The sequence below is a fragment of the Heteronotia binoei genome, chromosome 8 (genome assembly GCF_032191835.1).
Source record: "Heteronotia binoei isolate CCM8104 ecotype False Entrance Well chromosome 8, APGP_CSIRO_Hbin_v1, whole genome shotgun sequence".
Lineage (NCBI taxonomy): Eukaryota > Metazoa > Chordata > Lepidosauria > Squamata > Gekkonidae > Heteronotia > Heteronotia binoei.
In genome coordinates, this window is record NC_083230.1 from 11,753,465 (window position 1) to 11,775,828 (window position 22,364).

The 22,364-nt window shown below is 44.2% G+C and overlaps 1 protein-coding gene and 1 non-coding gene across 4 annotated transcripts in view; one reads left to right on the forward strand and one right to left on the reverse strand.

Moving 5' to 3' along the window:
- The window catches only part of GRAMD4 (GRAM domain containing 4), a 158,449-nt gene that overhangs the window by 81,215 nt on the left and 54,870 nt on the right, over positions 1-22,364 (forward strand). For all 3 annotated transcript variants that reach the window (XM_060244771.1, XM_060244768.1, XM_060244770.1), the window contains one exon: positions 17,546-17,666. In XM_060244771.1, the coding sequence (XP_060100754.1) occupies positions 17,546-17,666 (121 nt within the window). The remainder of the gene's footprint in view (positions 1-17,545; positions 17,667-22,364) is intronic.
- On the reverse strand, positions 20,767-20,841 carry TRNAP-AGG (transfer RNA proline (anticodon AGG)). Its single transcript has one exon. It is a non-coding gene; the product is annotated as a tRNA-Pro (tRNA).

Sequence of the window (22,364 nt, forward strand, 5' to 3'; positions counted from 1 at the left end):
GGCTTCAGTACAATACTTCGAAGAGTTATGAGGAAGGTTTACCTCTTGCTTGCTGCTTTCCAACGTTGGAGGCTTTATTGTCATAAAACATAGAAGATGAAGGATAGAGAGCTTTTTGGTGTATAAGAGAAATGAAGTGTATGTGGGTAAGCACAAAACGCTGTAGGTCTGTATTTAGTGACAACCTTATCGCTAGTGTGATCACAGGAAATACTTGCTTTTTGCACTCGGAAGGGTACTAAAAAATGAAAAGACTTAATTGAAAAGGAACAAATATGATCAGAGCCGGGACAACCAGGAAAATTTGTAAGAACAAAAGAGATGGTTCTTATTTGCTATGTAGAACTTCAGTAGAATGCAGCTATAACAGACCCCGTCCACTTCTCTCTCTTTTAGACCAGATTTTCCCTCCATTTTTCTTTTTTGGATCACTTCACTGACTGAGCAGCCCTGGTAACATCTACTCTCTTTAAAGTAGCTTTAGCAGTCCCATCCTGTGTCAGTAATATGTAATGGCTGTTTCGTCAGTCCAGGACCTGAGGGAAGGGTAAGGGTCACCCTTTTGACTTAGACGACAGAAAATGGTACTTGATATGCTTTTAGAATTCAAAAATAACAGAAGGCTTTATTTAATATCAAGGGGAACGGGTCAGGTGAAGTCAAGGGTTTAAAATACTGAGGTAAAATAGATTTTGCACAGAGTTTTAGTTCTTATGTACAGGCTAATGAGAATTTCAGAAGGTTTTTTTCACAGTTTCTTAAAACTTTATATTGAGAGGCTTTTGTTCCAGAATTTCCCCAAACACTCCAGCATACTTTCTTAGTATTTCTCTAATTATTTTGGTTTCCCAGATTTTGGTATAACTTTTTCAGTCCTAAGCCCCTTCTCTTGAAACACCGGTTTTTGTATGACTTTTTTTGGTCTCTCCACACAGTTTTTAACCATATCAGACCAGGGATCTCTGCACCCTTCAGAGCTATTACCCTGTTCAACTGGGTAGGGAATCTTCTTCTCTCCCCAGAAGTTATACCCCTTTCCTTGTCCCAAATGAGAGTCTCAGTTTACTTCCCAAACATCCTAGCTGACTTTTTCCCAGTTCTCTTGTCTATGTTGAACCACTCTCAGCTAATACTAAAATTAGATTCTCTCAGTTAAAACAAATTTCAAACTTTCTTCAGTCAAGGCTCAAATTGGAATGAAATATCCTCAGCAACCAGCTCTCAAGACTCTGTCTGCTCAGCTGATGCTAACAAATCAGATTGCTCAGAGCAGCCTCAAGGTCTTCTGGCTCTGTGGTGCTATTCCCTCCCATGCTAATAAAAGGTGAAAAGAAACCTTAATGTTAAATACAAAGCTCAAGCATTTTAAAAACCTCCATGTATATGTCATTCATAGTCGCCTCTCACATGGTCTGAGAAGCGGCTGAGTACACAGTGGCAGATGATTAGGAGATCAGCAGCTTTTGTTGTTGAGCTTAAATTCTTTGCCATACCCAGCTCTCCTTCTGCACTTCTCAGAATGCAAATACAGTTCTGGCCATTTCCCACTTACTGCTCCAGCTGCAGGAGGAAACCACATTTTGGTTGCTCATCATTTTGGTAGATCTACTCCTGTTAAGATTCTCATTAGCTCTACTCTGAAATTCTACCCAACTGCTATAATTTTTTAAATGAAAGCTTCCCAGCCTTGTTAGAGACAGCCTTGCAAGGATCCAGCTGGAAACCAGTAGTACCACAAATCTTTCTGTCCCCTAAACATTTAGAAATTCAGTAGCCACTCAGTGGACACTTTCTGGTGGAACATTTTTATGAACTTGCCATGTTTCAGCAGCTAAAATCTATGTCATGGGTTGGGCAGGGAAGTCTCATCTGTGTCCATCCTTGGTCTCTAATACATGAAGACCAGCCAGTCAACCCTGAATTAACATTTTTGCATCTTTGAAAGACATTTCACTGGGGCGTGCAAAAGAGCTGTCATACAAGAAGGATAACTAATATTATGAACCATTTATTTAGATGCTAGTTGGGCATTGTTCACCTTTTAAAAAAACGCTTTGTTAAAATAAATGAAACCTACCCACTGAACTCGCAATGCAATTTGCTTCTTGTTGAAACATGCAGTGCAAAAAGTACTGCATGTTGGTGGCTCAGCACTGAGATTTGCAGTTTCTCTCTTTAATGCATGCAAAAGAGAGATGATGCCAGAAAATGGGAAATGAGAGACAAAGAAGAAGTCATTCATTCCCTCTTTCTAGACAAAGTAAACTTCTCTGTGCCTTCTCCCTCATTTTTTCAAAGTTTTTCTTCATTTATTAAAGTTTGTGTTAATGAGAGTGAGGGTGGGGTTTTTTTTAACATCCTTCTTTGGAAGCTACATCTGGTTTTCTACCGAAGGCTGCTGTGCTTGCCTTTTCAGGTGTCAGTCGTTGAGTATATGAGAGGCTGAAAATGACCCTCCAGTATTTTGTGCTAAGGTTGACCTCTCTCCTTGATTAGAACTAGTCTACATGTCTAGATACATCTGTACAGCTTAAAATCCTCCCATGATTTTTTATTATATGTATGTATGTGTTTGTGCTTGTTTTTTAATTTGTTTCCATTAGATTAATTAACTGTATACACATATTAATGTTGATATTTACTTGTTTACTTCAAAAATTAATAAAAATTATTAAGATTAAAAAAGTAATCCCTGACCTGCTGAAGTTCTTGAAAATAATCTCGCTTTGTATTAGTCTCTCCCATGGCTTCCCCCCTCCTTGACCACTGATAGGACTGCCCTAGGTTCTCTGTCATTTGAAGTCTTCCCCGAAAAAAGACCCAGACCAACCTGATCTCACGAGATCCTGGAAGCTAAATGAGGTTGGCTCCAGAGAGTGCTTGGAGGGGAGAGCTCCAAGGAATAACACCAGGATTGTGATGTCCAGGAAAGCCAGCAAAGGGCAGCTGGAGTGACCCTGACAGCCCTCCTTGCTGCTTTCCCTGTCTTTCACCACTGCTGCCATGCGACTTGTTCCCTGGACCCTATGCAAAGGGCAGCCTTTGCTGGAGGCGGCTGAGCAGAGGGGCACGAAGCCACTATTGCGGCTGAGCAGAGGGGCATGAAGCCACTATTGCGGAGGAGGCTTTCTTTTGTTTACTCCAAGACCGATCATTTCGATGCCCAACATTCCTTTTGTTCCTTTCCTGCTTCTCAAAGCTGCCCCCCCCATGGCAAGCTCAGATCGGTTCTGGCAGTGCAGTGCTACCCAATGGCTCCCACCCTCCCTCCCTCCTGGGGGACACTGGAAGCAGCAGCAGCAGCAGCAGCAGCCGTTGCCCGAGAGTGAAAGCCCCTTTTGGTCTAGTCTGCGAGTTGCACCCCCACTGCCCTGTGCCCACCAAAGGAGTTGTCAGCAAGCGGCCCCCTGCCTCGAACCTTTAATTATTATTTCTACTTTTTTTTTCCTTTCTGAAATTTTCTGCCCCTAGGAATTTGTGCCGCCTCCCCCATGCTACACCAGTGGGTATGGGTACCTGAGCTTTTCTGGTGAGCAAAGCACTCAGACTGGCCAAAATGCTAGTATGGGGGATAAGATCAAGAGAGGGCTGACAGAAGAAATCATGGAGACCAGAGGAAACAATGTTTCTATTGTATTTTTTTAAAGAAAGAGGCAGGAAGAACAGCAGTAGAGGGGGCCTCTTGAGGCTAGAAGAATAGTGCGGGTCTGAGGGAAAGTACCTTGAGGGTGATAGCAGCAAACAGGCAGGTTGGAGGGCTGCACACAGGACTGGCGGGCCCCAGTAGGCTAGGTAAGGTGCCACCTGGCCACAGGGGCAGGTGGTACATGCCCCGTCACCCCCCGGTGCCCCTTCCCCACTGCACTCACCCTTGCTGCTACCTGCCAGGAGTGCTGCGGCCTGTGGGTGGGCAGCAGCAGTGACAGAGAAGGGGCACAAGGGGTGCCTGATGGCTTGTGTGCTCCTTGAAGCCTGCCTTCCCTTGCCACAGGGTCTGCTAAGCACAGACCTGGGAAGGCGAGAGCAGTGGGGCAATAGAGTGGTGCGGTGGCACGTGCCTGACCATTCAGCTTCAAGGGAAGGCAGGCTCAGACAAGTACACATGCTGCCCTGCCCAGGCCCGTAGCTACGGGGGCTAGTGTTGACACCCCCCTTCCCTCTGTAGGGCACCTCCACTGGGAGGGAGGGAGAGAGTATGTGTGGGGAAGGTTGGAGTGGCCACCACTGCCCTGGTTCTCAGCCGCTTCCCGAGCCTGCTGCCACTTCCCTGGTGCTCAGCTGTCTCCCCGGCCTGCCACCTCTTCCCTGGTGTTGCTTCCACAGCTACCCCTGCTGTGCTTCCCAAGCCAGCCATGCCTTCACCTGGAGGAGGCGGGGAGAACGAGAGAGCGGGGGGCGGGAGAGAGCGCAAAAGAGAGAGCTGGGGCCAGGCGGGCTGACAGCTGGAGAAAAGAAGTAGCCAAGCCTCACAGCTCCCCCACCAATTTTTTTGCTCCTGGGCCCCTCCACCTGAAATTTTCTGGCTACGGCCCCGGCCCCGCTGCTCTCGCCTTCCTGGGTCTGTGCTTCCAGTGGAGGCGTTCAGAGCCTGCCCTCCCTTGCCAGAGTGACCTGCCACCGCCATGCTCACCCTTGCCTCTGTGGGGATGGGGGCCGGGGGCCTAGGGTACCAGAAGCCCTGGAGCCGGGCCTGTCCACACAGAAAGAACTTGGGGGCTACATGCGGCCTGTGGGCTGCAAGTTGGGGGACCCCTGACTTGGATGACTTATTTATGTTTTGTGAATGATCTAATTGTCTATTTAAACAATTTTCTGATGAACAGAGCCATTTCACAAAAAAATGGTGGGGCAGAGCAGAACTTGGTGGTGCTTTGTTGGTAGGAATATGATGGAGGAATACAGTGAGGCAACCTGACAAACACTGATTGACAAATGGTTAAACCAGTAATGAAAAGTCAGTTCTCTGTTTGCAACTGGTGAACAGGATGGGAGCCAAACTGGTGGGTGTTTGAACAATCATATCCTTGAGGAGTCTAGCTAGGATTCTGCTTCTGAGTCACACCAGCATTAGCTGCTGTTAGAATTGCGATTGTAGAGTTTGGTCAGAAGAAAGAAGGCATTTGCTGAATACTGGAACTGTCAGTTGACTAATCACCTACCTTTTAATCAGTCAATCAAGTAAACTGATTAACATTTTCTTTTCCATTACTGTTTTAGTAACACATGAGAACCAAAGCAGGGGTTGGGGTTGCACCTTTAATTCACAATTTTAAAATTTCTCCTCGTGTTAAGATTGAACCCACCATGTGTCATCACCTGGAACCTCTTATCTGTAGATAAGAATAGATAAGGATATTTTTAACAGGCTGATTATATGGCCTATGCAAAGACAAGTATCTGGGGTTAAGATGGGTGGGAATACTAAAGAGCTGTGGATGTGGTTTGGATAAACATCCATGCCTCATCTCTCTACAGGATAGGCCATGTGCTTTCAAAACCCACTCACCAAGCTTCAGAAAATGCTACCTTCACCTTCAGATCTCTTTGCAAAGGGGGGGATAGGATGAGAAAAAAGAACCGTAAGAAAAAGAACCATAAGAAGCAAAATATTGCCTTGTTGACTGCCCTTTTCCCTTGCCATAAAACTACATTTTTAAGGGAGACGAGTGTAATTCAGCTTCGCACCAGTAAACTGCATTTCTTCAGTGATTGAATTTGTTTTCTAAAGGAAAGGGGCTGTTTCTGTGTTCTTGAAGCTGGCTTTTTACGTGTTAACTACAATTAGTCGTGAGCCATACCATTCCATTAAGCATTTTAGAGCGTTTGCTGTTCCTTCTTTCTGTCCTTTCCAAGACAGATGGAATGACATTAGGCACTAAGGGAAAGATTCATGTTTGGAAGTAATTACATCCATTTTTTTTTTCCGTTATAATCGTTTTTATTGTTATTGGATGCAAAAAAGAAAACTGTGGAATTTCCACTGAATTGTTGCTGTTGCATATGCTGAATATAGAACTGATTGCTGAAAAAAGGCTGGCAGATATCTTACCACTCTGTCCAGCAGTGTTTGTAGAGTCTCCCTCCAATTTACCCAACTCCTCCATCGGTGGCTCCGTTGGATGGAGGAGAGCCTCAGACTTCATGGAGCAGAGTGATAGGATGTGGTAGGATTTGTTTGGCCTGACAGGGGTTACAAGATGAAAACCTGGAGAGTTTGTGTTGCATGTTGTATTGTCCATTGGGAGAATATAGTCTGCTAGAGGTGTTTGCTTATTTGCTCTTGTGGATTGAGAAACATGGGCCGTTTTCGCACTAGCGTTTGCTCCGGCGTAGCGCCCCATTTACCTCCGGATCTTCTCTTGGATTTCGCACATGTTGCTCCGGCGCTGCGGTTTGCTCCGGCGCTTCAGGAATTTTACGCCGGAGTATGTTTTTCAGCATGCTGCCGGAGTTTCCGAAAACCTCCGGATCCACTCAGCGGAGTTTGCTGTGCGAAATCCATCCACGCCGGATCGACTGCTTTGTGGGCGTCACCCTCTCCCTTTCCGTCCTCCCACCCCATCCACCCGCTTGGCCAATCATCAGCCTTTCGCGGCGCTTCCCCAAAGTGCCGGCACGGCCATTTTTTTTAAAAAAACTTCACAGTTTTGCGTAATAGCGATATTTCGAAATTAACAAATAGAAAAAAAAAACCCTCCTGGAATAGCCTCAATTGCCACTTTAATTGATTTCGTTAGAATTTTTTTTTATTATTATTGACTTTAGTTGCGTTATTTCGCTGTTGCGTTATCTCGATAATGCGAAAACGACCATTGTTGGGGGGGGGGGAATCTAGTGCCGGTGCGGGCCAAAGCGTTCATGTGTGTGTGTTTTAAAAAGGGAATGCATCCCTCAGCTGTGCCACCAGGATTTCTGGACCTGCACAAAATCGCCATGTATAAAATGGGAAGTTGGAGTCCTGCATTCTTCTCCCTGGCTACATTCCGCTCGGTTAGAAAATAGACGCGAGCTCGCTCTTCACACGCGGCACAGAAGGGGAAGGAGAGAATGGAGCGGGGGGGGGGGAGCTCTGGCAGCAGGAATCAGTCAGGTCCCCGTTGCAAGCGCCAGCCGGGGAGGGGAAAGAGAGCGGAGGAAATTTGGGGGGGGGGGGATCTAGTGCTTCAGAATTTGGGGGGGGGAATCTAGTGCTAGGATTCTCCACTGTGAATGCTTCCGTTAATACTTAAAGGGCTGTGGAGGATTCTACAGCTGCAGCCAATCCATAAGCAGCAGCAGCACACGTGATGCGGTTTGTCCAAGAAAAGAAGGGGAGGGAACAGCTCGATGTTACGTTAGTACGTTAGTACGTCATTACGCAACCAGACTTGCGCTTAAAAAAAAATGATTGACAGGGCATCGAACTCAAGTCGATGCCAGTGGGAAAACGATTTGAGCCGGGGCTTCAGGGAAGGCGACTCCGCAAAGAGTCACTAGTGGGAAAACGAGAAAAATGATCCGGACATAATTGCGCCGCGGAATAAGGGGAGCAAACGCTAAGTGCGAAAACGGCCATGGAGTTATCTCTTCTTGATTCTGAGGTGCTTCAGGCACCATGCCCTAGTGGGCCTAGAAAGGTGGCACCAAGAAGCAAGGCATTTTCAGTGCTAGGTCCCTCCTCTTGTTGTTCACCTAAGCATTTAAAAACATTTTTTTTCTTTCCTGTTGGAAAGCATATGAAGGACTTCCTTGAACGTTTTGCATACTTTTTAATCTTTTAAAATGTTCACCGAATTGTTTTTATCTGTTCCTTTTTAATTAGAATGGCTGTGTGCTGGTTTTTGTTGTGTGTATATATAATGAGTGATTTGAAGGTTTTTGGATGCCAAAAGACAGACTAAAAAAGTAAGTAATTTTCAAGAGTCTTCAAAGTAGAAGATGAAGATATTGGATTTATATCCCGCCCTCCACTCTGAAGAGTTTCAGAGCGGCTCACAATCTCCTTTACCTTCCTCCCCCACAACAGACACCCTGTGAGGTAGATGAAGATATTGGATTTATATCCCACTCTCCACTCCGAAGAGTCTCAGAGCGGCTCACAATCTCCTTTACCTTCCTCCCCCACAACAGACACCCTGTGAGGTAGATGAAGATATTGGATTTATATCCCACCCTCCACTCCGAAGTCTCAGTGGCTCACAATCTCCTTTACCTCCCCCCCTCCCACAACAGACACCCTATGAGGTAGATGAAGATATTGGATTTATATCCCGCCCTCCACTCCAAAGAGTCTCAGAGCGGCTCACCATCTCCTTTACCTTCTTCCCCCACAACAGACACCCTGTGAGGTAGATGAAGATATTGGATTTATATCCCGCCCTCCACTCCAAAGAGTCTCAGAGCGGCTCACAATCTCCTTTACCTTCCTCCCCCACAACAGACACCCTGTGAGGTGGGTGGGGCTGGAGAGGGCTCTCACAGCAGCTGCACAAAAGTAATGCACAAAACCAGCTTTGAAGGCAGCCCCTTCCCAGTCTTGCCCCATTATAGATTACCTTGCTTGCTTTTACCTCTGTTAAGTTGAATTGTAGATGCCTTTCTGAGTCCTGCCCTGGGGTTGTTCGGGTGGGTGGGTGGGTACACAGCTAAGCATCTCAGACCAATCAGAATGAGTCAGGCAGTGTTGACCTACATTACCATTCTGGCTCTGTTATGCTTTGAAGCTCATCAAGTGGAGTTACGTTTTACAGCTAGGGTACCTGAGGCTGAGATACAAGCAGGTCTTTTTATACAAATGAATTTGAATAGATGGTCTTAGGTTTTACCCAAACTGAGTGAATCTGAACAAATCCAGTAAGAACCACATATTTTATTGCATGTTTTCAACTCATAATTCTGAATTAAAGATTTTTGTTATCTTCTCCCTAAACTGAATGACGACATGGTTGACTTGGATGTGTGTGTGGGGTGCCGCTCTCCTAGCCATCTCAGCCAACGCCTCCTTCCCTCCTATTGTCTCTTCCCCTCTGCAATCCTGGCCACTCTCCTTGCTGCTACGATTACTGCCTCCCCCCACCCCCAGTCCTCCCTTCCCCATGATTAAAATCACACACAGGTGGGGGATTTAAAGGGCCTGTTGATCAGCTGAGAACCGTCCAGGACAACCCTCCCATGCATTTCAAAGCACTGATGTGGCAGCCGCTCTCTGCCCTGTATGGCTTATCCTCTCTGTTGCCACAGCGCCCTGTCTGCTCACCCGCCCACATTTACCTGTCGATTTACAAACCAAAGCACTAGTGGTAGTCAACAGATGCATATCAGTAAGGACTGGCTGAGCAGGCTACCAGCTCTTGAAAGATTCAAAAGTTTCATCAGGCGTGACTCTCGGTATATTTCAAGCCCGCGTTTTTCAACAGAATAGGGGGATTGCGTATGTCGGTGCTTGCTGTGCGTCTAGCTCTGCGGCACCTGCGGCGTTTTTGTTCCTATAGGAAATTTATGAAAATCAGAAAGAAACAAAATGTTTATTTTTATTTGTTTTTATAGCGGCAAATCCAGCCTCACGGTAAATAATAAAACGCAGACGGCAGACCCTCATACAGCAGCCCCGTAGGCAGGAATTTTGGGGCTGGAATTTCCTAACCTGGAGTTGGCAACCTTCGGCCACAGCTGCAGAGCAAAGGAAAAACTGCCCTCTCGAACTCAGCTATGTGTGCATCTGCCCCAATCAATCAAAAAGAGAAAATACAAGAATAGAGTCTTGGGAGGGAATCCCAGGCAGAAGCGTCTCACATTGCACCTTGGGAGTTGTAGTTTTCAGCTGGCTTTACGGCAAACATAGCAAAGGCTGCGGGGCAGGCTTATTTTATATATGCTTGCAGTTTGTTTGAAGGTTGGAGATTGGGATGAGAAGGTTAGGCAGATGGCATAGCGACTACCCTGTCAGAATTCAAGACTGAGGTGGGGTGCAGCAAAATTGATAGGGGACATTGCAAAATCTGTAGGAGGTGCTCCTGTGCTACCTCTCCATACAGAGGTTATGTTGTGAGGTTATCTTAGGGAACTGATGCTGAGGGTGACCTGTTAAGTTGGATGAATGGCAAAGTGGAGGTGAGATGGCTTCACAGAGAAGTAGAGCCAGTTTGGTGTAGTGGTTAAATGTGTGGACTCTTATCTGGGAGAACCGGGTTTGATTCCCCACTTCTCCACTTGCACCTGCTGGAATGGCCTTGGGTCAGCCATAGCTCTGGCAGAGGTTGTCCTTGAAAGGGCAGTTGCTGTGAGAGCCCTCTCCAGCCCCACCCACCTCACAGGGTGTCTGTTGTGGGGGGGGGTGGGGAGGAAGGTAAAGGAGATTGTGAGCCGCTCTGAGACTCTTCGGAGTGGAGGGCGGGATATAAATCCAATATCTTCATCTGCCTCACAGGGCGTCTGTTGAGGGGGAGGAAGGTAAAGGAGATTGTGAGCCGCTCTGAGACTCTTTGGAGTGGAGGGCGGGATATAAATCCAATATCTTCACCTACCTCACAGGGTGTCTGTTGTGGGGGAGGAAGGGAAAGGAGATTGTGAGCTGCTCTGAGACTCTTTGGAGTGGAGGGCAGGATATAAATCCAATACCTTCATCTACCTCACAGGGCGTCTGTTGTGGGGGAGGAAGGGGAAGGAGATTGTGAGCCGCTCGAGACTCTTCGGAGTGGAGGGCGGGATATAAATCCAATATCTTCTTCTTAACATATCACTCATGCTGATTCTGTTCAGGTGAAATGAAGAAACTATGGTTTGATCATCCATGTCTGAGCCTTGGGCTTTCAAGTTTATTTGTTTGCTTCATATCCCTGTTCTGTCCCATGAACTGAGTGTGGCTTAGAGCAGTTTTTTCAAATGTGTTTCTGAACCTAAAAGGCTCATAATCTAAACATATAATTATCTATACTTTATAATATAATAAATCTGGACACCAGAGCTCAGTCAAAGGTGTGCTGATGATGGTGTCTGTGGAGTTCAGTCCAGATGGTAGATGGATCTTTGCTTTAGGGTCTCAGAATGCCCTTCCTCTTGAGGAGCAGCAACAGTTGTCAGTGGAACCCACCCAAAAAGATCCTGCAGGGTGGGAGATGAGCTTGGTGGGGAGGGACTTGAGCCTCAGTCCTAAGTGGTGTAATTATGATATCTCTTCCCAATTCTCTCCTTTGTTCCAGTTCCCTCCTTTAGCTTTTCCTGCCCCCTTCAGTTTTATGTGCAAACTATGGCTCATGTAAAGCATAGTTTGATGTAGTGGTTGAGTGTGCAGACTCATAATCTCATAATCAAGGAGATTATGAGCCGCTCTGAGATTCTGAGTGAAGGGTATAAATTCAGTATCTTCTTCATCTTCTAGTTTGCCAAGAAATGCAACCTGAAGCTTGCAGTTCTGGCTTCTGGGCACACCACATTATATAATAGCAACAAAGGAGGAAGTAAGTGCACTTCATAAGGCACCACAGTTTGTATGCCCATGTCATGTTTCTTATCTTTCACACCATGGTTTGGAGAACTGGAACAATTTCATGTGAACAGACCTGCTCTCTGAAAGAAGAGCAGCCAACTATGGTTGAAAGGTACAGCTGATAAACTTACACCAAACTACTGTTGGTCAAGTGTGACTTCTGCAGTGGGAGGAAGACCTCGAGCAGAATACTGTCTTGCCAAATGCATCCCATTTGGCTTAGTAGATAACTGAGCACTTTTATCAATTTTAATCAAATTTAAGACGAAAAAATATTCAAAGCGGAGAGTTCACTTCAAAATAAGTAAGAGGGAATAAAACTTATTTTATTCTCACAAAGAAAACAAAATGTTTTTGTTAATTTCTGTTTGTTCTTAATGAGACTCTTGATGTTCTTGTTAATTTCTGTCTGTTCTTAATGAGACTCTTGATTTCCTTCCCCTCTCCCTTTGATTCAAGCTAGAAGTTGTATTTTAGCTTCTCAAATGTTAACATGCTGGCTGATAGCAGAAATAAGAGTGGCAGTAGTAGCGAATGCTTGTTCATTTGCAGACAGTGACATTGTTTACAAAGCCGACATAAACCAGTTTGACAATGTGTGACTGGGATTTAGACAGTAGTTCAGTACTAATTATAGAATGCACTTGGTCCAAAATTCCGTTTTGGAATTGAGGTGTAGAAAGATTTCCCATAATTAACATAAACTTAGTAAAGCTATTCCAGTCTATCTGTTTATACAGGAAAGTAGTAATTATCTGCCTGTATAACCAGTTGGTAGCATTCAGTGTGCCTACATCTTCATTATTCAGCTTGGTCTCTACAATCATAGTATATTGCAGTTCTGCTTTAGTAGCTTCATATTTAATTCATAAGGGCAGCAATTTTTGGAAGGTTAAGAATATCATCACCTCGATTCCTTTTTTGAGAATGTACCAGTATTCAGAAGCTTGTCAGGCAGTGGCTGCTTCAGCTCGCTTATCTGGTTATTTAGTTTATACTTCTGTTGTAGACTTATTAAAGCACTTGTTTTAGTCTGGTGCTTGCTAGAAGTAAATGGCCGGGTCCTGCGCAGTTGTGGAAGCAAGAAAAAATACCAGAGAAATGGGATTGGATTATAAAAGTTATGACATGGAGTGAAATGGACAAATTAACAAGAATATTAAGAGACTATGATTAATAATAATAATAATAACAAATTTTATTTCTATCCCGCCCTCCCCACCTCGGCAGGCTCAGGGCGGTTAACAACATTTCATAAAAACATATAATGGTTAAAACTTTTACATTTAACAATATAAAACAGTAACATTAACTTAATAACATCAAAACAATCCAGTAAGTGCAGTTATTCAGCGGTGTGGTCTTAACCGCATTGGCGGGTGCTTAATTGCCGATCTTCTTAACAGTCCAGGTATGCAAGTTTAAAAAGGGCGGTCTTGCAGGCCCTGCGGAACTGGTCAAGGTTCCGCAGGGCCCGCACCTCCTCGGGGAGTCGGTTCCATAGGGTAGGGGCCGCGACTGAAAATGCCCGTACCCTAGTATTCTGATATTTAGTCTCCCTCGGCCCGGGGATGGTCATTAGATTTAGAAGTTTTTAAGATGGAGTGGAAGAAGTTTAGAAGATATATAGAAAAAGAGTGGAAAATAAAAGGACATTGGACAATTTTTGATAATAATTAAGTTTAAAAAGAAGAATATAAATTCTTGTTTTAATCGTTAAGGGTACCTTTAATATTTTTTTTTAAGTAAATAACACTGGCGGGGGTCAAGTAACGGGGGGAGGGGTGGGTGGAAAGTAATATATGGGGTGGATAAAAGAAATTTTTAAAGATGTAAGATATAGATATAGATTTATTAGCATATGTTACTAATAAAATTGTTTTACCACAGAAAGAAGTAAATGGCCGGATCCTAAGTGCTACCAGTGGAGCATAACTTTACCTGTACCAGTATATCCACTATAAGTCATATCCATTATGTATCCAAGTACACAATCACCAGGGAGAAGTTAGCGAGAGATTGCATTGTGATGTAGTGGGTAGAGTGTTTAGCCTAGGATCTGGGAGAGCCAGGTTCATATCCTCGCTCTGCGATGGAAGTTTCCTGGATGACCTTGGATCAGTAACACACTCTCAGACTAACCTATCTCACAGAGTTGTTGTGAGGATAAAATGAGGGGGTGGGGAAGAACAATGTAAGCCACTTTTGGTCCCCAATGGGGGACCTAAATGAGTGAATAAATGAACTGGATAAATTCACAGCATTCGATAAATTGATTAGATATGAATTGGATCAATTCAATTTGATGTGGATCACTTTAAGGACGGACGATGGTGTTGGAGGAGACAGTCTTTCTGCCTTGAGGATTCAGAGGATAAATATGTCAACTGCGCAGATGCAAAAGAAGCTAAAAGCTTCAATATATGAGCTACTAATGTAGCTTACTTGCCAAGGTGTCAACCAGCCACATTCTTAAAGCCCCAAGCAGCTTACCAAGCAGTCAAAGAACTCATTAGGGTTTGTAGGCTCTTTCGGGCTCAAGTCCCGTGTTCTACTGGAGAAAGTTTTTCTTCCAGACGTTTCGTTCTCAGCTGCGGAGAACATCCTCAGTGGCGTTGCAGCCGGAGCAGGCGTTCTGACCTTCTTGGCTGCTGTGCATTGAGAAGGTCAGAACAGCAGCCAAGAAGGTCAGAACGCCTGCTCCGGCTGCAACGCCACTGAGGATGTTCTCCGCAGCTGAGAACGAAACGTCTGGAGGAAAAACTTTCTCCAGTAGAACACGGCACTTGAGCCCGAAAGATTCTACAAACCCTAATGATGATGCCAGTCGTGAAAACCTGAAATCTTTGATAGTCAAAGAACTGTTTGGCACCATGTTTGAAGAAAAGCATCAGTCAGTCATACCATGATTTTGAAGAGGTTGGGAACAACATGCATGTAAACAAACACATTCAGTCATCATAAGTCTTACTGGCATTCATGTTGATGTTGTCATGATTCCCAATTCACAGGGGAAGGGGACTAGGATGATCAAAATAATTGTTCCAGAACATCTTCCCTATCTTCAATTAAATGTGGTAGTATTTGGATCACTGAGGCGTATTTTGATACAGATTGCTTAAATCTTCTCTAATGAAGAAGGTTCTTGTTTATCTTGAGCTCATACATAGTCAGTATGCAGTTAGCCCACACCCATGTGCAAGATTCTTTGTTAAAAGAATGCATGTTTGAAACATGGGGTATTTTTTTTTATCTCATCTTGGCTTTTCATCCTATGTACGAATAATGCAGGTTACTGTCAGTTGTACTGTCAGTACTGTATCGAAGCTGGAGCAAGTTACTGTCAGTTGTTTAATGCAGTATAGTACTCTTGTATGAAAGGTTGCTGTCTCCAGATTAAGACATGTCTAGTTTAAGAGGCTGCAAAAATAGGGTGCATATTATACTCTGAGGCCCTTGGCTATAGTTTGCTTAATTTTTGCATAAACTCAGCTCTGTCTGCCTCTTTTACCTTATATGAACATATGAAGCTGCCTTGTACTGAATCAGACCCTTGGTCCATCAAAGTCAGTATTGTCTTCTCAGACTGGCAGCGGCTCTCCAGGGTCTCAAGCTGAGGTTTTTCACACCTATTTGCCTGGACCCTTTTTAGTTGGAGATGCCAGGGATTGAACCTGAGACCTTCTGCTTCCCAGGCAGATGCTCTACCACTGAGCCACCGTCCCTCCCCTTAATTTTAGAATGGTTTATGCAGTGATTAGACATAGACTTGTGAAGGTGAACATATGAACATATGAAGCTGCCTTATACTGAATCAGACACTTGGTCCATCAAAGTCAGTATTGTCTTCTCAGGCTGGCAGCGGCTCTCCAGGGTCTCAAGCTGAGGTTTTTCACACCTATTTGCCTGGACCCTTTTTTGGAGATGCCAGGGATTGAACCTGGGACCTTCTGCTTCCCAAGCAGATGCTCTACCACTGAGCCACCGTCCCTCCCCTAAGGTGGACATGGGGCAGAAAGAAATGCAGGATTCCTCTGAGTAATCCTTTGTTTCTATGCATTAGTATTACCATTAGTATTACCATTAGTAGTGCCATGCTGGTAATGGAAGTTTTAATTCATAGTTATGGATTGGGGGGGGGGGCAGGTCAGAGGGAAGAGTCCAATCTTTCAGTTCACTCATCTCATTTTACCTTTTAAATGGTTTTTCTCAGTTTGTAAATGGCTGGTTTGAGTAGCTTCTAATACTGGATCATAGTGAACAAAAATGACCTTTACAGCTGCTAACGTAACAGTTCTTGCTTTGGTGTTGGATTTTACTTTACTGTATGTGTCTTGAGTGTTGAAATGCAGAATATGAAAGTTTGAAGCCAGTAGATTGGCGTGACGAATAAAGTGCAGATCTGTGATGCTAAAATATAAAAGGTTGTACTTCCTGGGTAGTCAAATGTATACAATTTGACATTTAAGGCTCATGTCTACAAGCTTCCCTGTGGAAATAGATGGCTTACATCTCTTTCCGCCTCTTCTGGTCAGCTGTGCTCTTCAATGGTGTGCTTGTGTCAGCTGCTAACTGCTGGAGGGTACAATTGTCTGTTCAATAATTACCAGGTAAGGAACCTTGGAACCTTTCTAACATGAGTGATACTCAGCTCTGAAGTTCTTGTTAGGAGTCCACTTAGTTATTCATACTTGGCCTCCCAGAATTTGTAGTGTACTGTCACGCCATGGCTGTATTATGAGGGGAGAAGGCTGGGGTTCTCTGGATTTTCAAGCAGCATGGATACAAATCAATGCATTTTTAAAAAAAAAAATGTTTCAGCTATGGTAAATTTCTTTCTAATATGGTTTAGATTGAAGTTTTGACTGATTATGAATTATTTTTTTTCAAACTGAACATGTAGCTCTCTGCTGAACTCTTTTCTTCGAAGAAAGAATTGTCATACAATTCCTAGTCCTCTGAAGTAAATGGATTTAGAAGGGTATAACACTGTTTAAGATTACACTTTGGAGCAATTTCAATCTGCTTTCAGTGCACTTTGGAACTGGATATACTGTGCAAAACAGAAAAATCCACTTGCAAATGATTGCAAAAGTGCATTGAAACTGAATGATTCAGTGTGTGTGAAAGTGCTTGACGTCAGTACAGTAGCTCATTTCTTTACCTTCTGGCTTGGGTTGGGGGCTCAGGGCTTAGCGAATTACTCCAGATGTTATCACTGATCCATCGCTTAATGCCTAGGAACTACCTGAAGCTGAGGTTGGCTAAGTGTTTTAGTTATAAATATTTATATCTCTAGCTCTCACATAAAATGAACGATTACCTTTCTTTGTATGGAGAAAACTGATCTGACCAGTAACTACCCCCAGAGTTTGCTTCTGGTTAAGATTATTTTGTGAAATGAAGGTGGGAAATCATAGGACAAAGAGGAAGGGGCAGGCTAAGAAAGGAACTCTGCTGAGCAGTCGCTTTGTTCCCTGTGAAAGGTGTGGGCTCTCCGCTTTTGATATTGATGCTGTGGGTGGTACAGATTACTTGGCAGGAGTGGCAACTTTCGTTATTGCAACGTGGCTGCAGTTTCAGCTTTTACTTTATTTGATTTATATCCCGCCCTCCCCGCCGAAGCCGGCTCGGGGCGGCGACAGTGTGGTATAAGAGGACTGCTTGATGCAAATAGGCAGGGCTGTATCAGTTGCTTAGTGTGGCTTCACTAAAGTCATCTTTAAGCGAAAACATACAGCAAGGCTGCCTGCGTACACTACTGCTTCATCATTGAGCCTGCCTAAGCTTTGAACATGTAGCGCGTCTACAGTGGCATAACGGCTTGGGATAAGCCACATGCTCCGAGTAGGCACTTGCATTATAAAGCAACTTTGAGTGACAGGGAAACTCCCAATTCCTCCTTTTCCTCAGTTTGGGCCCCTTCCCTGTGGTGGATGGGAACTCCAAAAACCTCTCCTGCCTTCCCCTAGATACAGTCCCAATATGTGTTTGTGAGCATGGTAATACATACAGCCTTTAAGTTCCTACCTAGCTTTTGGTCGATGATATGAAATCAAAACAATCTCCCTTTCGTAACAGAGGAGGAGCTCAGGAAGCTGAGAGAAGAAACAAACGCTGAAACGTTGAAACAAGAGCTAGAAAAAGAGCGTCAGAGGAGGATAGAACTGGAACAAAAAGTCAATGAAATACTCAAAACGAGGTAAGAGAAATCCATTATACAAGTTGCAGTGTGGCCAGTCTGCTGTCCTGACTGCACTGAGTCAGTGACATGCTGGGCAATAAAAATCTGATATTTGAATGACGTGAGGAATTGGTTTATATTGACATTTAGCCTTCTGTCTTGATCTTGCAGCTTTTTATATTTCCTGTGAGCTTTTTAATATCCATCAGCACTTGTAAATTGCCAGTGAACGACTTTGAAGGTGTGTGAAGGTTCTGTAATCTTCTGATTTTAATTATTTTAGACACCTTGTGGTGAGTTATTTTGGAGAAGAGATGTAGACTTTGAAACACAAATGGACAGATGACCTTAAAACATTTTCACCTCCCTTTCAAACAGGTGGGAAACTATTTTCTAAACTGGAGTATTTAACAATACTGAAATGCAGTGCCAGATCCAAGTTAGGAGGAGGCATTCTTTGGTGGGACAACTAATGATCTGATAATTTTTCTGACACATAACTTCTGAGAAATTATGTGTGCAACTGCCCTTCATGTACTTTATGGTTCTCTTGCTGGTTTTACAGTAGGCCTTGCACTGGGATACTGGCCAGGTTTTCCTGAGCTGGCTGTGGGGAAATTCTGAAGAGATACAAAGCTTCCTGTGTAACCTCTAGGGTCTTTTGAAGAGTCCGTATCTCAGCATTCCAGGGAATTATTTGGGAAACTTCTTTTGATGGATGTCTGGTTGCTGCAGATTTACTGCTGACACTAAATCCACCATAAAATATGATCAATCATTGCTGCCATCTGTGGAGTCTCTTACATATTATTTGGAGGAGCTCAGTTGAGATGTCACACAGCAAGAGCTTTCTACTGGCTGCCACCACTCTGGTAAGGGTCTGTATGGGAGGACCCAATCTTTCTTATCAGCAAGTACCTTTTAGCCATGACCAAAGAGATGGGAGGACCCAGTTCAACAACAAGAAGTTAAATGCCTTAGAACAACAAGTGGTTAGTAAAATATTTAGTGCAGTAGTGAATAAAAAAACAGTAAAGGTTGGTGCAAATAAATAAACAGCCCTGATGCAACTAACTAAATGTTCTCTTCTTCTGACTTCAAACCAACTCAGCTTCCTTGGACGAGGGATCCCTCTCTGACTGAAACCGGCCTCCAGCTCCAGAGGGAACAACTCCCTCTTTGTCTGTAGCCTCTCCAGAGAGAACACCCTTGTCTTTAGCTTGGCCTATTTATGCTTTCCTCCCAGGTCCCACCCCTCTGGTTAGGTTTTCCCTCCAAAACTTTTTTTACCCAATCAGAGGGACAGAAGAGGTCCTGGGAGATGCAGGCCCTGTAGCTACTCCTAGGGTGCAGTCAGACATACTATTAGTGGCGACACAGCCCCGTCTCGCTGACGGATTAATTGTGTTCGTTCAGACATCCACATCTGGCAGTCGAGGGTCCTCCAGGGTCATCCTGGCTTGCGGATCAATGCCGCATTAATTTGACAGTGCAGAACGTCCGGCCCTTTTTCAAAAAAGCGGCACAAGATCGGCTTTTTCCTGTTTGGACAGCTCACGCGCGATACTGCCCCTTGGAATGTTTACCGCCCCTCCCACCTTTTTTTTTTTATTATTAAAAAGCCCCAGTAGACATGCGCATTGCCAGATCATCCGGGATCTGAGGTGACGCTTCTGCTTCTCCAATCAACACAGGATCGGATCCCAATATTCAGAACAGGAAAAAAAAATTTTTTTTCTATGTGGAAGATTTCCAGATATCATTGTCACTGCCAATTTCTAGGAAAGTAATTCCTGGCAGTTCCCTGGTTTGAATCGGCAACGTTAATTCCGGAAACTTTCCTCCCTGCCTCTGAAGCAACGTTTGATTTCCCACCTCCAAACAGTTGGGCGCGTGTTCAATAGACCCCCCCCCTCCCAGAAATCACCATCTGATCACGCGTGCTCCAAGAAAAGAGCGTGATAGTATTGGATGTCTGATCGCTCAACAACAGAATGAGTCGCATTCTTGGATGCTCGTCTGAACGGCCCTGTGTCGAATCAATATTCAGCAGTTCAGATTTGAGCGCTACAAACCCGCTTTTAATGTGACGTGCAGTTCTTAGGATGATATTTGGCTAGTCACTCTCTCAACTGAACCTACCGCCAGAGCTGTTACAAACATAATGGAAGACAGGAAAGCATTGTATGGCGCCCAGAGATCCTTGGAGAAAGGTCAGAATAAAAATGATAAGTTACGAAACATCGTTTCGAAAGTATAAGCAGTTCTTTTTTAAAATGACGTAATAGATTATAGTTGTCGGGTGTAACTCCCTATTGTTTATAGTATGCAATTAAAGCAATTAATTCCACCAGAAGACTTGTGTCAGAACAAGTTGTTGCCTAAGGTACCTATCCTGGAGATTGCTCTTGTTTTGGTCGTAATGGTATTTAATTGTTTTGGTCCTTGCACATGGCCATTCTGGGTCTTTGGAGAGGACAAAGCGGATTTTTCTAAGATGGAATGAAGCAAATTGTGATGCTGTTTCAGCAAGCACAGCGCCCCAGGAGCCACACTGAAGACAGCTTGTAGTTGGGTCTCCTTTTCAGCATGTGCTTCAGGAATGCCAGCTGTAAAAATAAAAATGTTTGCTAATTCCCTGGCACTGACTCTTGAGTGTTTCTGTGAGTTGGAATTGAATGGAAATATGTCAACTTGCACTTTTGATGCTGTGTAAAATTATATGCCATTGCCCATTAACGGCCAGCTCCGAATGTCATTTTGTGCTACTTTAATTGCCGCGTGACTAAACATAAATGAACCTGAACTGGTGTTACTGCCATCTTCGGTAGAAATGACGCTTCATCGATTAAGTTGTTAAAGCGATGCAGGGTGATAGATTTGAATCTTCTCTTTTAAGCTCTAAGTTGTCCTGAAAAAAGTTTGGCTCAGTTCAGAGTTGTTCTTAAAGTGCATCAACATGTTTCTCCTCACACCCCAAGATATGAACATATGAAGCTGCCTTATACTGAATCAGACCCCTGGTCCATCAAAGTCAGTATTGTCTTCTCAGACTGGCAGCGGCTCTCCAGGGTCTCAAGCTGAGGATTTTCACACCTATTTGCCTGGACCCTTTTTTTGGAGATGCCAGGGATTGAACCTGGGACCTTCTGCTTCCTAAGCAGATACTCTACCACTGAGCCATCATTCCTCCCCTTTAGTATTGTCTTCTCAGACTGGCAGCGGCTCTCCAGGGTCTCAAGCTGAGGTTTTTTCACACCTATTTGCCTGGACCCTTTTTTGGAGATGCCGGGGATTGAACCTGGGACCTTCTGCTTCCCAAGCAGATGCTCTACCACTGAGCCATCGTCCCTTCCCTAATATGTCCCAGGTTATTATCATGAGCAGATGCATCTAGCCTGAAGTGGGATCTCTGATTTTAAAACTGTGTTGCTGTAGGGAAGCACCAGTGGTGCAGTCCTAAGCAGAGTTCTATCCTAAAAAAATCCATTCTGAGCCTTCTTTAGAATTGCACTGTAAACTTCCCTCAAGTCTAGGTGGTCATTGTGAAGGAAGCGTGTTGCTTATGTGTTTGCTGCTTGATTCAACAAACTCAGTGTTTGCTCTCTTGGGTAATTCCTGCAAAGGGCACATCCACAAAAAGCAACACAAGAATGTTTCATCACAATGAAGGGTTTAACAAAGAAACAAGGTTTGTTCTCCTGCCTTTGGAAAAGAAATTGGTTAAACTGTAGGTCTGGAGTACTGTTATGTGCTCATATCTTTCCTAATGTCAGGAGAACCAATCTTGTACTTTGGGAGACCTGTGAAATTCTAGTCAACTTTAAAACCACTTGGACTTGTAAGGAACAAGAATAGGCCACGAAGTTGAAATGCCTTCTTGTCCCTGAAGATGAAAGTCGTTCATTCAGCTGTGCTGTCTACTGCTAGAAATGTTTTCTGATTCAATAATTTTGCCTGTTGAGAGGCTGCAGTGCCTATTATTTGACCAGCTTCTTGTTCATGTGTGTGGAAATACAGAGGATGCTACCAAACCAGAACCGCATTTGGCAAAGAAATAGGCTGGCTCTGAAAAAAACAAGTATGGTGTGGGAAACTCATTGTTTCCAGAAGATAAACAATGCAATGGGATTTGTTTTCTTTGCCCAGCATAACCTTACTGCCAAAAGTGAAATACAAAACTGCTCACTATTTTTAATGCTTCCTTCTGCTTTCTTAATTGTTTCTTCTGCTCCTGAAGAGCTGGTGCGCTCCCTCCCTCCCTCTGCTCCGCTCACTGTATCTTCTGAACTTAATCTCTGCCTATGTCTCTTCTCTTTTCCTAGTAGATCTTCCCTTCTTTGCGGGGGAATCACAGTGGCTTGCTTTTTGCACTCTCAGGATAGCCATCTTGTGTTCCCAGATTGAGAAATTATTGTCTGCAATAGCAGAATAGATAAAGCTCCCTCCAGCAGCTCAGCTGTCATTTTGCAAGAGAGATTTAACTCTCTGCCGGAGCACCTTGGAGTATCACTGCTGGATCTGCATGGATGTTCCCGAGCTAGAGATGGACCAGTGGTCTGCTTCTTGTGTGCATATTTGCTATATGGGAAGAGGATAAAGTGACAGACGGGGCGAGCAACATGTCTGCTGTAGCTCCTTAGGCATTCACTGAGGAAGTAACTGAAGGTTAAGAGGTCTGCTGCTAGCCTAGAAGATAGTTGTTTGCCTGGGGCG